The sequence below is a fragment of the Periplaneta americana genome, chromosome 8 (genome assembly GCF_040183065.1).
Source record: "Periplaneta americana isolate PAMFEO1 chromosome 8, P.americana_PAMFEO1_priV1, whole genome shotgun sequence".
Classification (NCBI taxonomy): domain Eukaryota; kingdom Metazoa; phylum Arthropoda; class Insecta; order Blattodea; family Blattidae; genus Periplaneta; species Periplaneta americana.
The window spans coordinates 113,604,693-113,621,428 of record NC_091124.1 but is presented as its reverse complement, the minus strand read 5'-3'; the positions used below and the strand labels follow the sequence as shown (position 1 = coordinate 113,621,428).

The window sequence follows — 16,736 nt, the reverse complement described above, 5'->3', positions numbered from 1 at the left end:
ATAGCGACTGCAGAGAGGGGATCATTTCTATCTGAACTCAACTACAGTTAAGATGCCACACTACCTATCACTTTCTGCCATGTACATCTTACCTCTTAGCGGCCATGAGCAGATGTATCCTGCAACACACTTCTGCACTGATTGGCTATGCCCATTCGCTTCATCCAAATGTGTCAACTTACTCTACAGATTCCAAAAATGGAATTTAGATCACCAGAAATGGAGCTGGAAGCCACTGTTTCTAAAGTGTGTTTTCTTCACAGACTTACGCTACATGTTAAATACAGAGTGATTCAGGATCTCTGCGACAAACTCTGGGATCGATAGATCTCGCAATGAGGATAATTTTTTGCATAACATCCAATGGCTTGTTTAGGAACTACACGATATAAAAAAAAAAAAAAAAAAAAAAAAGGCAGGTTTTAGTGGCATTTACGATTAATTATGAAATGAATTAATCATTTATTTCTTCAAGTATCTTTGTGGACAGGTTACAAGTGTCCTGTCATTTTACTGTCCTGTTTGAATGAAGTGCACTTTGGAACACGCTTACGCTGCTCATAGAGAATTACCCTTCAAATGCTGGTACATGTAATCCCAACATGATGTCCCAACGCACTTCATCCTGATAATATGAGCACATCTGAACAACATATATGGGGAGCAATGGATAGGGAGAGCGGGAATTGTGTGGCAAATGTGATCACCCAACTTCATCTCCTAATCTTTTTCTTTTCTTTGGGGTCATGTGAAGTGTACATCACTCGAATTGACACCAGAGAGGAAATGACTGTGAATATTCACTGCTTTTGATCAAATTCGACATGGACCAGTAATTTTCGACACAGTCTGATAATCACTGCTACAACAGTGTAATGAATGTAATCAGGTTCAGGGTAAACACTGTGAACACCTGTAACTTGTCAACATACCCGAAAAATAATTCATTTCATAATTGAAGGGTACACGGGAAAAAGATCAAGGTCCATCAAAAATCGAAATTGAGTTAATAATGCTATCTTATAGTGGACTATCATGTGGTCTAGCTAGTAATAAGAAATCACAGTTCTTGACATTCCACTAAGTCAATTTCTATTAAATACACACATAACAAAGTATTAAGTGCTTAAACTTTAAAATTCGTTTTTCTCGAAACTTTCTAAAATGGACCTTGATCGTTATTCCCGTGTACTCTTCAATTGTTAATGTCACTAAAACCTGCCCTTTTTTCGATGTCACGTAGCTCCTAAACGAGGCATCAGAGAACATGGGTTGTTCCGCAAAAAATTATCTTCATGTGAGCTCTATCGAACCCCAGAGTTAGTCGCAGAAATCCTGAATCATCCTGAAGATATGCAGTATACACACTGAGTGTGATGTTATTGCTATTACATGAATAATAAGTACTTTCATGTCTGCTCAACAAATGGCAGAACAACTAATCACGATCTCAGCCCCTTAGGAGGTGGCCAGTTAGTGGTCTAGGTAGGTTTGGAAACAGCAGTTGCTAGATGATGGCATCTCTGCATGATTGTACCAATTGTCTTTAAATAACCTAAAATAATTTTCCAATTAACTGTCAAAATTGGTTATCTGGCACTCGCTTTGTCCCATAGTTGCCAGATACAAGGGATTCTACTGTAGTTAAAATTGATGTAATATTGATTTTTATACAAATAGAAACTTGAAATTTGTAACAAAACGAAGAGAAAACTCCTAATTAATTTTGAAAATTTAACTAAAGAAGCAAATATCACAGTTCTAATACAAACTGAATAAATGTTGATTTCACTTACCATGGGTATGAACGCGCATACAACTGGCTGTGATGTCAGTGGTTACAGTGAAGTAAGGAAGCCATAAATCTTCAATATGTGTTTCTCCAAATGTGCTGAATATAGTTTGATTGAAGTCTCTTCCAGAAAACATTGAAGTTACAGGATATGTCAAATCCAAGAGCTGACGCCACCACTGTGTCAGTTTCTAGAATATCATAATAATGAGGTATGAAATGGAAGCACTTACAAGAAATAATGTATTTACATACATCAACAACATATTCATATGTAGTATAATATCCTATACTACAATAATCACATCAACTGTGCACGTGAGTGTGTAGTGTGTGTGTGTGTGTGTGTGTGTGTGTGTGTGTGTGTGTGTGTGTGTGTGTGTGCGTGCGTGCGTGTGCATAAAAAATTAAAAAAAAAAACTGTTGTTTTCTTGACAATTGGTCTTATTACGTTTGAGTATGAATCATTAGCAGTTAATGTCGTGCTATGTTCGAACATGAAAGGAGCTATCAAGTTACTACAAATGTAGCCCTACTCCATAGGCATCCAACAGTACGTAAATAACTGAATCCAATGAAAATTGGTAAGAGGCCTTATGTTCAGTTCATGTAGAACCGAAGCTCCCTTTGGACTTGTTCAGTCTTTCCCCTTCCTTACATACATTTGGTGACTTTCTCCTTAGCTCCTTCTCTCTTTGCGCCTTTATGCTTGAGCTGCATAAGGATGATAGGCACATATCTTACGAAGTTATGTATAGTAATGAGTGTAAATAATTCTCGTTGTTATTAATATGATAAACATTCAGAAAAATACATGTATAAATAAATCAAAGAAAACATACTATGTTCATAGTACTGACTAGTACTGTGCAATGTTAAAACATGGAAAGGAAACCAAGACATTACAAACTTCGTCTTATTCCATATGCAAAACTAATCACAAGGTATGTGCTGAAATCCTTAAGCAGTTTAAAACAAGAAGAGATAGGAATGGAGGACAACAAATATTTTCACAACACTGGTGAACAAACAGACAGACACAGTGTGTGTCATGCACGATGATGTATAGTATGTTCGATATTATGAGCTAAATAATATGCAGTATGAAAATGAATAGTTTATTTAAAGCACTATCTGCTGGATCGTGTCGTATAGCTGAGCAAACTGCCTGCTCAATTAAAGTTATTTTGCCGCTAGGTGGCAGGCAGTGTATATGCAAAGTCACTATCTGCCACCTAACGGCTATTCGCAAATAAGCATTGATAGGGCAGTCACTGTAAGCAGGCACAGGATGTGATCCACCAGGCAGTGATTTAAAGACAGACTGGATATTATAAATTATAGTTGTTGTAATGTTGATATAGCAACAAGAATTTTTGGTTGTTATGCATTTGGATGATTGTTACAATTATGATATGGAATACAATTTGTATGAAAAGTCTTCAGATTATTAAAGTTATTTCAATATAAACAACTACAAAACATGGTGGCAGCAGTGAAGTATTTGTCATTGTAACATTCTTAATATAAGTTTTCTTAATTTGAGTTTAATTTTATTCTGTTGTGATCAAAATGGTTCCTCATTCATCAGTCAAGGACATTGAGCCTCATAGCTATGATGGAGCTACAGCTAAGAACAGAAAAAAATTCAAATGGTCATTCGTAACTTATGTCAATGCATATTTTGAAGCTGCTAATGATGAAAAGAAGATTTCGATGTTACTTCATGAAGTTGCGCACGAGCGCGCGCACACCCCCCCCCCCCCTCCCTGCAGCGAACCATAAGTAATGTCATTAATTTCTAAAGATTAATCTTTGACATATTTCAAACAAAAAGGTTTAATACAATTTTGCTAGTTTTTTTGTTTCTTTGTTTTATATGAAACACTTCATAGTGTGTTTTCGAAAAGCCATTGATTTAATCCCCAATATATATATATATATATATATATATGTAGCCACATCTTTTTGAATTACATCACATTTAAATACAAAATTTATGATTCATTAAATTCATTCGTAATATATAACAACACAATCAACACACTTGAACAACTTCTCGTCCACACATAGTAGTTCAATTAAATTACTTTGATATGATTGGTTGTAATTTAGTCTTATTTTGATTTTGTAAAAATATGTATATTTAATCATTCTATACATTTAAATAGTAGTCCACAACCATTTTTTCATGTATGTAACACATTCAAACATAATTTTTGCATTCCGTTTGAATTATTTTTAATATGGTAATACAAGTGATATACGTATTTGGGGTCATTCCATAGTGACACACGTAACATTTTTTTTAAATACCCAACTATGACCTTCACAGGATATTTAATTAAATACTTAGTAATTCATGAAAAAGACATTACTGTCTTTTAACATAAGCATTCCTAAATATAAACACAAATTCTTAATGAAAAGGAATAATTAATAATGCAAAAAATATTAAATATTGTATGGTGTGACACACGAACATTTTCTTGCCACTAGATTTATTACCAAAATGGAAAATGTTTATCTTATTGTGCCAAATGACATAAATGCATTCAGTTGTTTTCCAAACAATTAAGACACTTGTGTAGTACATGTAACTGCTAAATACGAACTTTAAAAAAAATTAACAGTGCCATTAAGAAATAAAATATTGCAAATATGTTGTGACACACGAACATTTCTGTCATGTTGGTTACTAATTGTTTTAAATGCACTTTATATACATCACTTCTTGTAGAAGACTTATACACCATGCCTACAGTTCTTATTATACAAAACAACACTAGATTTCACTAAAACACACTTTTAAATTTAAAATATCCACAGTTGTTTACAAACATATGTGGTGATATTTCCTGTGTAATGTCATATGACGAATATACCAATATGTCAGCCATTTGTAATATTTCCTTTCTTGGACATCACAGAAACTTTAAATTCTTCGCCACCACAAGATTTTATAACTTCACATGTAGCCTATATTCGACGTCTTTTTTCTACTTGGTCATTTAACGACACTGTATCAACCACTAGGTTATTTAGTGTCAATGGGATTGGTGACAGCGAGATGAGGCCGAGAATTCGCCACAGATTACCTGACATTCGCCTTATGGTTGGAGAAAACCTCGGAAAAAACCAACCAAGTAATCAGTCCAACTTAAATTCTTGAAAATACTATCAAAAAATGTTCAAAATGTATTAATATTTATATCAATAGAAGAACTACTATAGATTTAAAAAGCCCTAACATTTAGACTTACCTAGGGTAAGTTAATGTTATTAAATAAAACGATTTTAAATTAATTTCAGAAATTTAGTACCATTTACCTAATGTGCAAATAATTACACCAATTTATTTATACATAGGCTACCTATTTGCAATATAAATGTATTGCATAAGCTTGTTTTTTTATATGAAATAAATTAACATAAACCAATTTTTGTAAGTTTTCAATTCAAGGGATTAAAAAAATAATAAATATTTTATACGAACTTTAGGCATAAGTTGTCTTATGCTAATTTTAGGCCTACACACTTTATTTTTACAACAGTTGTTGTTTAGTCTGTCCAAAGACAGATGTGAACCTCACAAGTGATACCAAGAAGGCACCACTTATGAGGCAACTAGGTCAGGAGATAATGGGATAGCGTGGCCAGCTCCTTTCCCCCTTACAACAGTTTGGAACACATATCTTCAAGAGTGTTTAACCTACAGTTTATGCACATTGAAAAAAAAACGCACAGGTGAGTGTGCACACACACACACACACTTATCTAAATCAACAAGAAGTATTTGAAATTCCACTACTAATTATGTTTAGGCGTAAAGACTTCCAATAACAACAAAAATTGTAACTGGATTGTAGGATAAACTTTAGTGACACACAAACGTAACATTTTTGTTCGTGTGTCACAGTCATTGTGTTACGTGTGTCACGTGTTTTTCTTGTAGAATACGTACATAAATCAACATAATGTCCATATAAGAAGTTGACTGTTATGTGATGTGTCTCACTTTTACATTTATGAAACATGAAAACATGAAATAGTTTTGAAGAAATATAAACAAATGTCCAATTGAGCGTGACACACAAACTCTCAATTTTTCCTTGTAATAATTGCAATCAAGCACAAAATACCGGTAATCATTGTATTACGGTTTCTATGCATTGTAATTATTAACAAAGGTCAGCACTTCATTATTAATTGCATTTAACATACAGAAGTAATGATTTATTAAATGTGCATTCAAATATGTGATTTCTAGTAGATAATTTCGTGTTCTTAAACCACAGACTTCTTGGTGCTTTTTCTCCCACATACGTGTTTTTACACAATGAGTGTTATCAGATTAAAAAAATTCAGAATCATAACGAAAAAAATGACATATAACAAGCAGGGATTCGTGAGATTTTTATTTTTCGTGAAAATGTCGCATTTTCGTGGAATGACCCTTTGACTAACAGTATTCAGGTACATTTATTTTAACGTAATATGATATACACTACTCAAAAAAAGTTTTGCACCACCTGCATATCTTGCATGTTTTTTATTTATGTTAATATTTATGTTTATGTTTATGTATTCCTGATCAGTAGACAATGATATTGGCATAGTAGATTGCTATCTGTCCATTGAGAGTGGAATTAAAGCTTCTGGCTTCAGTATGTCAGTAGAGTACGCTGTGACTGGAATCCTGAACTGCATTAAACAGTGCTCAGTTCAGTTTTTCAACATGCCTAGAAGGATCATCAGCACATTTACTCGTGCGAGCATCGTTACTTTGTGACAGAAAGGATCGTCGGTGCGAGAAGTTGGCGTACATCATAGCAACGTCGTTAGAACATGTCAAAGATATCGTGTTACTCAAAATGTCCAAGCCATGCCTTGCAGTGGTCACCCTCGTTTAACAACAGCAGCTGAAGACCAATAGCTACGAATTATGGCTCATAGAAACAGACAGAACAAAGGTACCCCACATATGGGCAGTTTTGAAGATATTACACGAGTTAGTTCAGACTTAATTTTACATTTCAGATACATGTAATTTCTGCAAATATAAAATTCTGAGATGTTTATTAAGCAATGTCCTATAATTCTGTGCCATTTAAAGTTAAAAAAATTGATAACAGATGTGTATAAAAAATATAGATAAAAAAACTATTCAAATGTGCCCCTTCTCGCCTATGTATGAAGAGCAGTCAAATGAAAATGGGTCACCATGTGTATATCCCATGGTGGGCAAGTTGGTACCACTAGAATTTGATTGCTGAACTGACATCTGGCGACAACTCACAAAAGTGCAGTTACAACCTCTGCTTACACATTAGTCATTCGTTTATTGTGCTGGAAATGAGGTTAGAGATGTGTATGTTCGTCCAACATCACTAATGGAGGCAGGTAAAGAAGAACAGCGAGGTGTACTGCGATTTTTGACTGCTAAAGGAGTAAGAGGGCGAGAAATCCATCGTCGCATGTCTGCTGTTTACGGCGAACATAGCATGTCATGTTCGTGTGTACTGGAATGGCACAAGAGATTCCGAGAGGGACACATGTCACTGCAAAAACTATGCTTGCTCAGGACAGGCTCATTGTGCCATCACTCCTGCTGTTATTGCTGAAGTTGGTCTTATACGGGGAAATCGATGGATCACTGTGGGAGAACTTCGTCGTTCGGTGGGAATAAGTCAAGATGCTGTACACGTCATTGTGACGAAGTACCTGCATTACCAAAAAATCTGAGCGCAATAGGTTCTGCATTAGTTGACGGAGGAACAAAAAAACAAATAGAATAGCTGCTTCACTGGGTCACTTGCAGCAATACCACGAGGAAGAGTATGCATTTCTGTCCTGTATTGTCACTGGGGACGAATCGTGGTATCACCATTTTGAACTGGAGAGCAAAAGACAGAGTCAACAATGGAAAAACATGGATTCTCCCCCACAGAAAAAGTTCAAAGCAATACACACAAGTTCCGGTAAAGTCATGTTGATATTCTTCTTCGATTCTAGGGGTCCTCTGCATGTTGAATTTCTCGAACATGGGGCTACAATCAATGCACAGCATTATGAAGAAACTTTACAGAAATTGAGACACGCCATTAAGTAAAAATGCCCTGGAATGCTATTGAACAGCATTATCCTTCTTCATAATAATGCCTGCCCCACATACTGCGAACTCTGTGAGGAATATGATTCAGAGATTTGGTTGCAAAATGCTTCAACAGCCCCCCACTCCCTACAGCACAGATCTCTAACCATGCGATTTTCACATTTTTGGAGAATTGAAGAAAGACATTCGTGGACTTCGTTTTGCATCAGACAAAGACGTGTGTGACTGAATAAAAAACTGGTTCAGTAGACAGCCCATATGCTTTTTCAAGAATAGGATTGATCGTCTTGTGTCGCAGTGGGATAAATGTATGAACAGTTTTGAAGATTACTTTTGAGGTAATAAATGTTCTATTATACTTTTTGGTACCTGACTCATTTTCATTTGATTGCCTCTCATATTTATGGTAAATAAATATCCATTTTTAAATGAATACCTTAAATCACCACACTACTCAAGCAAACCAACTATGGATCATCTACATTCATGTAGGATATTGATATCAGGAAGTCAAGGTCAGCTTTATTTGTGATGGAGAAATGTAGGCATATCATAAATAAACCAAAGAGATCCTCAAATTTGTTATGTACATTGGTTATGGCTATTCCTCCCTGTTGTCATATTGCTGCCACATCAATCCTAAGCGACAATAATGCTTTTAAAAGGAAAGATATTAATCTGGAGCCAATAGTTAAAAAAGAACATCACTGTGAGAGAGAGAGAGAGAGAGAGAGAGAGAGAGAGAGAGAGAGAGAGAGGGGTAAGTACAGGGAGATTATTGTACTGTGCGACTCCACTACGTGGATCGTGCAGCATTCACCAGTAGCTTATCAGTATCTGCCTTGCATTTCATATGCACTCTGTTCCACAGTGTAATAACCTCCCGTTATAAGAACAAAGGGGAAGTAATCATTTTTATATTTTTTTAAGCTTAAATCACTGGTCCATTGTTTAGTCAACTGTCCGAAAACAGGTCTGAATCTCACAAGTGATACCAACATGCCACCACATCATCATCATCATCATCATCCTTCACGAATTAGGCCTCTGTAGACCTGTTTCGGCCCCATCTAGCAGTCTTCTTAAAGGTCTTCCTGGTCGACGATGTCCTCTAGGTTTATACTGCATCATAATTTTTGGGATTCTTGAATTTTCCATTCTTCTTACATGATCTAGCCAATTGAATTTGTATCTGCTGATTTTTTTCTTCTACTGACTCTACTTCTAATTGTTCTAAAATTTCTTCATTCCTTTTTCGGTCTAAAAGAGTATATCCTGCTGTCCTCCTCAAAAATTTCATTTCCGTTGCTTTGATTCTGTTCATGTCTTTTTTCTTTAATGACCAAATCTCGCTTCCGTATAAAAGGGTGGGTAATGCTAGTGTATTATATATTTTTATTCTTGTAGATTTTTGTACTAATTTATCTTTTAATGCATTGTTTATTATTCCTAGAATTTGTGTAAATTTGGTAATTTTCTTGTTCACATCTTTTTCATTTTGATAAGATATTTCACAACCCAGATAATTGAAATTTTGCACTTGTTCGAGGCATTGGTTATTGTGTATTATCTTACTTCTGACTGGGTCTTGTCCTAAAAATGCCATTACTTTTGATTTTTGTGCTGAAATTTCCATCCCAAAATCTTTTAATATTTTATTTAATGTATACAATCCTCTTTGTAAATTATCCTCTGAATTGGAAATTATGACTTGATCATCGGCATAGAGTAAGGTATTTAATGTTAGAGCACTGGTTATTTTGATTCCTGATGTGTAGATTTGGTTCCATTTTAAAATAATTTCATTTATATAAATATTAAATAAAGTTGGTGATAGTGGACAACCTTGTCGAACTCCATTATTAACTAATTTTCTTTCGGATATACAGTTATTTATTTTGACACTTACTTTGCTGTCTGTGTAGATTTCTATTATATTTTGCAATAGCAAATTTGGAATATTTTTTTCTTGTAATATGTCGAATAAAAGGTCTCTTCGGACTTTATCAAAAGCTTTCACAAAATCAATTAAAGCTATATGGGTCACAGCGGTATAACTGTTTCATCAAATGCAGAGGAAATGCTGCATTACAAGCCTGTCCAGAGGCTAAAAGGGGCAGCCCCACTACTGGACTACCTAACGATAAGGCTAGTAACCTATCTTAGGGAAAATTACATTACTTTCAAGCCTCAAACAAGCAGTATAAGGACAGATGTCACCACTTATGAGGCAACTAAGCCAAGAGATAAAGGGGTAGGATGACCAGTTCCTTTCCCCCTCCAATGCATACATTACCAATTAGTTACATATTATACTAATCAGACTTCAGATGTATAAAAACAAATAGTTATTCCTCTGACACATATCATTGAGACATACTGTCTGATAGATGTACATATCAGCCAGAACCTCAATCTGGACTATTATGGAACCTCTATTATGTGTCATATAATATATTATTGTGTTGTCTGACGAATGAGATGATAGTAGAGAAATGGTAGGATGATGACAGGGGAATAGGAGTAGCTCCAAAAATGATTCTTTAAGTATAACAATAGAGATGACAGCCCAGAGTCTTGCATCCCATGGTGTTATATAGAAAGAACAGTAAAAGTAAACATTACAAAAAGAACAGTCAGAAAAAAATAAAATAATCACATGCTGTGCTATATAAAGAACAGTAAAAGTAAAAACTCAGAAAAAAAAAACATTTACAAAAAGCTTAAATGATTCCATGTCAAGCTATACAAAGGACAGTACATTAAACACTGAGAAAAAATTAGACAGAAAAAGTTGAAATTATATCAGAGCATGCTGGACAAAAAAACATTTTTTTTATTCTAGTTAAATGTTATAATCTGACTGAAGAAAGCATACGCAAAACAATGTACATATTTTAAACAATAAATCAGAGAGCAACCCAACTCTTTTGTGTGGTCTTGCCGCAACAAATGAACTCTTGACTAGTTTATTCCTTTTATTGTTGCAGGTATTACGTGAGCAGTTGTTTTAAAGGCTACCATTAATTCTCAATTAGTTCTTCTTAAAGACAAACGTATGTAGTAGTTTAAACAGTTAAATCAGACACCTACAGATCAAGATATGGAAAGAAAATTCATTGGGTGCATCAAAATGAAAAAAGAACATCTAATTAGAAAAGCAAAAACAAATCTAAATGTATAAATTTGTAAATATTTAAAAACAAAAGTAGGCTTCAGTGTTAGGATTAAGGTTAATGATGGAAATGAATGTCAGACCTCAGTTCATATAGAGGAATGTACAGGTTATCACAGCGTAAATGAAATCATATTGCATTAATTTTTTTTTATTTTGAGTTATTTTACGACGCCGTATCAACATCTAGGTTATTTAGCATCTGAATGAAATGAAGGTGATAATGCCGGTGAAATGAGTTTGGGGTCCATCACTGAAAGTTACCTAGCATTTGCTCGTTTTGGGTTGAGGGAAAACCCCAGAAAATACCTCAACCAGGTAACTTGTCCCAACCAGAATTCGAACCCGGGCCACCTGGTTTTGTGGTCAGATGCGCTGACCATTACTCCACAGGTGTGGACTATGGCATTAATGTTGTGAAAGAAGGCATCATTTCATGTTCGTCTGAAGAATGCACCAGAACCAATGTCGGGATTTGATGATGTGTCTTTATTAATATTTAGGGCCCAATTAATTATATGATACTGTTGCCGAACTATGCCCAAGGATTAACTGAAATAGAGGATTTGAAGGTTAGAAGAAGAAAGTGAGACCTTACATTCTTATTTCGTTCAGTCTTGAGGAATATTGTGATGCCACTGCTACAATCCCAATTTGAACTTATTGGCATGGAATAGTGATGCACTAGCTCCTGACCTAATACTTATAATATAAAGTAGATTACAAATACTTTGCATGTAAAGAGGACTGAACTATAATGTACACAAAAGAATTATTACAATAGAACAAAGTACAAACCTTTGACCATTCACGTGCTTTTTGTGTCATAGTAGTGACGTTCTTCTCTGCGCACCATAGTGCACCCATAAAAGCTCCAATGCTTACACCACCCACCATGTCAATAGGTATACCAGCCTCCTGTGCAAAATAATTATTGTATTATAATTTAAATAAACTGCGGAAAATTTTAATAAGTTATTATTATACACGAGGCCGAGACATAGACGGGAGGATAATATTAAAATGGATTTGTGGGAGGTGGGATATGATGATAGAGACTGGATTAATCTTGCACAGGATAGGGATCAATGGCGGGCTTATGTGAGGGCGGCAATGAACCTGCAGGTTCATTAAAAGCCATTTGAAGGGTACACAGGAATAACGAACAAGGTCCATTCAGAATAATTTTGAGATAAATGAAATTTAAAGTTTGAGGACTTGAAACGTATAGTTTATTGTTAACTTATTGTTATTTTTTATCACATAAGAATGTACCATTATAAAGCAAATATGTGACAAAATATTGTTTTGATTTAATGAATTACAACAATGAAAAACTGCAAAAAGTTTACTTTGCTACATTTTATAAACGGGAAAAACGAACAATGTCACAATTTAATTGAATATTTGTTGGGAATAGAATCAGGCATAATATTTTCAAACAATGTAGCACGTGTTTACTTTCGTGTAGGGTATCCTTTTTAAAGGTTATAAATATTGTTGACCCATTATAAATATTTTTATCTTTGAGTGTTCATTGTTCCAAACAATTATTGAAAAACAAATCTACAAACTAATCTAATTGCACTGAATTTTCCATTGTGAATGAATAGATTGAACTATAAAATCGTCTCATTCACTGTTATTGACTTCTTGTGACTCGCCATTGGTGGGAGAAAGACTGAAATATTCTCTAGCAGTTGGAGAACAAACATTTTTCAAAATTTGTAATTCCTTGTACATTGCCTTGTAGCTGTTTACAGTTTACAATGATGAATGGTTTGGTTTCCTACTACAATTCGCAATCTCTTGCCTTCTGTCATCGGGTACTTCACACCTTGCTCTCTGATTGACAAGTCCCAGGTTTTTGTCACATTCCATGTACAAGTGACCTCGAGTGGGAAATGTGATCCACTGAGCATCAAACCTCTTCTTAGTATGTACTACATAATGACAAAATCTAAATACCGTAAAGTTCCTATTTTGTCCGGAACAAGAATCGTAGAAGATACGGAGTTCACCAACGCAGCTTGGTACAATATTCATACAGTGGTGCCATAACTTAGAGCAAACTTCCTCAGAGCCTTTACTTTAAATATTTTGGTCATACATGTCTTCCTGTTGACAGCATATGTATGTTACAAGAATAAAAGGGGCAGCTGTCGACGATAATAGCCCTCAATAATTGAAATGTTTAACTCTTGTTTCTGTATGGGCTTTTCCAGTAGTAGCAAATGACGTTTTCAAAGTGACTAAACGTCTGCCTGTTATTCCATGTAGAGCAATTGCTTTATAGCAAACAGGAACATCAGTATTTTGCCCATCTTTGTTTATTCGCATTATATATATATATATATATATATATATATATATATATATATATATATAAGAAAAATTACGAAAATCAGTTTCAGCTTGTGTTTTTCTGGATCTTCTTCTTTGCACAGGAAGTACCGAAATTAGTCCTGAAAGGTGAGCATTTTGAGTGTCATATGATGCTAATTCATTGAAATGTTTAATAAGATCGCTTCTTTCACTTTGGCTTATTTTCTGAAAACACGGAAAACGAGAATATTTACAGTCTTCTCCCATAATATAACTCATAGCACGAATTTTTTATGCATCTGTAACACGTCCTGTAACTTTTCTCTTCCTTGAATTTACAGAACATGGAATGGGTCCGGATAATTAATTTTCTCTAACGTCAGACATTATAAAAATAAATTGCAATAACCACAAACACTACAATATGTACCATAAAAGTATAATAAAGGAAATAATCAATACCCTACCACAGACATCTGAACACTGGAATAGTACAGCTGTTTGTATTATGCTCACAAGTAGTTCTAATGAAAATTAATAGAATTTATTGTCACATAGAATAACAGCTAAACATCATACAGTCATTTAATAATATTATTATTGTATAATACAGATTGTATTGGCATATGTAAAAAAAAAAACTAATCAGCAATGTGCTATGACTCTAGGATCAAGTTTGAAAAGCTGTCTGCATTAGTGTCTGTGTTTAAAATGGACAATGTTCGTTCTTTCTTGGGATGGATGCGACATTGTTCATTCTTCCAAAGTATACAGAAACTTTAACCCAAAATACTGAGGACAATTTTTGCTCTTACATAAAACCAATGCAGCCACATGAAAGTACTCCCCTTCTACTATCAGATGGCACTATTAACTAAATTTCGATTTTTGATGGACCTTGTTCGTTATTCCCGTGTACCCTTCATTTGTAAGTAACAATAGTCAACAATGATTTTGTTAAATAAATTATTTCGGGTGTTTCTTATGTTTTGCCATCTGCTGATTCCAAAAATGAAGTCAGAAATTTTCCATCATCCACCTTTTTTTTTTAATTTTGAAAATAAATTTGTTCCTGTTTATTAGCATTTTTGGTATATAACATGCTGATTAGAAGGTGTATTTTACATTTATATTTCATTACATTGTGTCAACAATTGACTTGTAACGTTTGGTATTGTTGCCTGTGAATCCACGAATAACAACAATGACATTTTCCTCACAAAACTGTGATTGTAAGGTAAAGTTCCCAGATGAATAGAAGCTTTCATTAAAGAAAGAAGCTAATCCTGTGCTCTCTTCCATTGTCAATTGAATTGCGATAGAAGTATTTAATACCGTACCTAATAGTGCATTGTAAGGAGTAGTATATAAGTGTATAATGTATAAGAAACATGTCTTGAAAGTGTCTTATTGATAGAAACAACTTCTGTTAAGTGTGTGGTGAGCTCACTTTAAAATCGCAGAGGCCAAATTTTACTCCTCTAGTTAGAAGAGCTTATGACTGTTATTTAACAACAAAATAGACCAGAACAAGACATGGGTCCCGGAAATCTGTTGTGCTAAATGTGTAACACTATTAGCTGGCTGGTTAAACGATCCCATCATATGCCTTTTGCAGTCCCTATATTATGGCACGAAACTAAGGATCATTTGACAGACTGCTACTTCTGCTTGACAAATATATATGGAATAAGTTCGAAGTCCAGACACTGTTAAATATCAATCTTTAGTTTCTGCAATTCTCCCAGTGCTTCATGGGCCAGGGCTTCCCATACCAACTCCACCAGATGATATAACATTGACTGAAGTAATTCAAAGTGTTTCTGATGTTCAGAATGAATTACAAAATGATGCAGATTTTGTGGAAGATGATACTATAAATGAACGTCACTTTCTAACACAGGAAGATTTAAATGATTTGGTTCGGGATTTTGGTTTAAGTAAAAGCAAGGCGGCAGAATTACTCGCCTCAAGATTGAAAGGTTGAAAGCTGCTGCAGGTAACACCAAAGTAAGTTTCTTTCACCAACGCCAAAGGAATTTGAGCATTTGTTTTCTAAAGAGGAGGACCTAGTTTTCTGCAAAGATGTTTGAGAATTTGTTCGAGTCACTGGGTTTTGAGCATAAACCTGAGGATAGGTTTTTGTTCATAGACTTCTCGAAAACAAGTTTGAAAGGAGAGTTATAATGGAAACAAATATCCATCCATTCCTTTAGCCCATGCAGTTGGTATGAATGAAAATTATGAGAATATGAAGCTCTTACTACCCACTATCAAGTGTGACAATTTTTATTGACAGATATGTGGGAATTTGAAAGTAATAGCTATCTCACTTGGGTTACAGCTTGGCTATACTAAATTTTGCTGCTTCTTGTGCAAGTTGGATAGCAGAGATAAAAGTAATCATTATATAAAAAAGAACTGGCCAAATAGGAAGTCAGTTAATCCAGGACAAGAAAATGTTCATCAACCTCTTGTAAATTCTGAAAAAATCTTATTGCCTCCACTATATATCAAACTAGGCTTGATTAAGAATTTTGTGAAAGCAATGGATCGTGATGGCAGTGCATTTCTCTTCCTGAAAAATAAGTTCCCAAGAATCAGTGAAGCTAAACTAAAAGAAGGAATATTTGTTGACCTCAAATAAGGGAATTGATAAAAGGTACGCAATTTGAAAACCAGTTAAATATGGAGAAGAAGCTGCATGGTTGTATTTCAAAAATATTGTCACGAACTTTTTAGGAAACTTCAGGTCTGAGAACTACAGAAAACTTATCAGTGAGATGATTGAGAACTATAAGATCATGGGATGTAATATGTCTTAAAAAATACACTTTCTGCATCCCATCTCGATTTCTTTCCTGAAAAGCTAGGGCTGTGAGCGACGAACACGGGAAGCGTTTCCACCAGGACATAGTGGAAATGGAAAGGCGCTACCAGGGTAAATGATGATCAAATATGTTGGCAGACTATTGTTGGATACTGAAGAAAGATGTTCATTAAGCAAAATACAGCCGAAAATATGCTTCACATATATTTTAGGTCAATAAATGTTTGCAAGATATCGCAATACTATAATATATAGATACGAAAAATATTTTTCATATGATTACTCTAAAACCCTGGGTGATGGAAAACTTCTGTAAAAAGATTTGAAATCAGCACAAAAAAGTCACTTAGAATCACCCATTGTTTCCCTTTTAACAGACAAAAGTTCAAATTTTGTTGACCAGTGATAAGTAAGTATTATTATACACATAATTTTTAAAATTACTTAAACACTGAAAACTCAATGATGAAAGATGAGCTCATCAGAACTAGGTATTTAT

General features: G+C 34.5%; 1 protein-coding gene across 10 annotated transcripts in view; it reads right to left on the bottom strand.

Moving 5' to 3' along the window:
- Positions 1-16,736, bottom strand: part of sws (patatin like phospholipase domain containing sws) — a 414,790-nt gene that overhangs the window by 143,534 nt on the left and 254,520 nt on the right. For all 10 annotated transcript variants that reach the window (XM_069833425.1, XM_069833423.1, XM_069833427.1 and 7 more), the window contains 2 exons: positions 11,881-12,000; positions 1,797-1,983 (listed from right to left, as the gene is read on the bottom strand). In XM_069833425.1, coding sequence (XP_069689526.1) covers positions 1,797-1,983; positions 11,881-12,000 — 307 coding nt within the window. The remainder of the gene's footprint in view (positions 1-1,796; positions 1,984-11,880; positions 12,001-16,736) is intronic.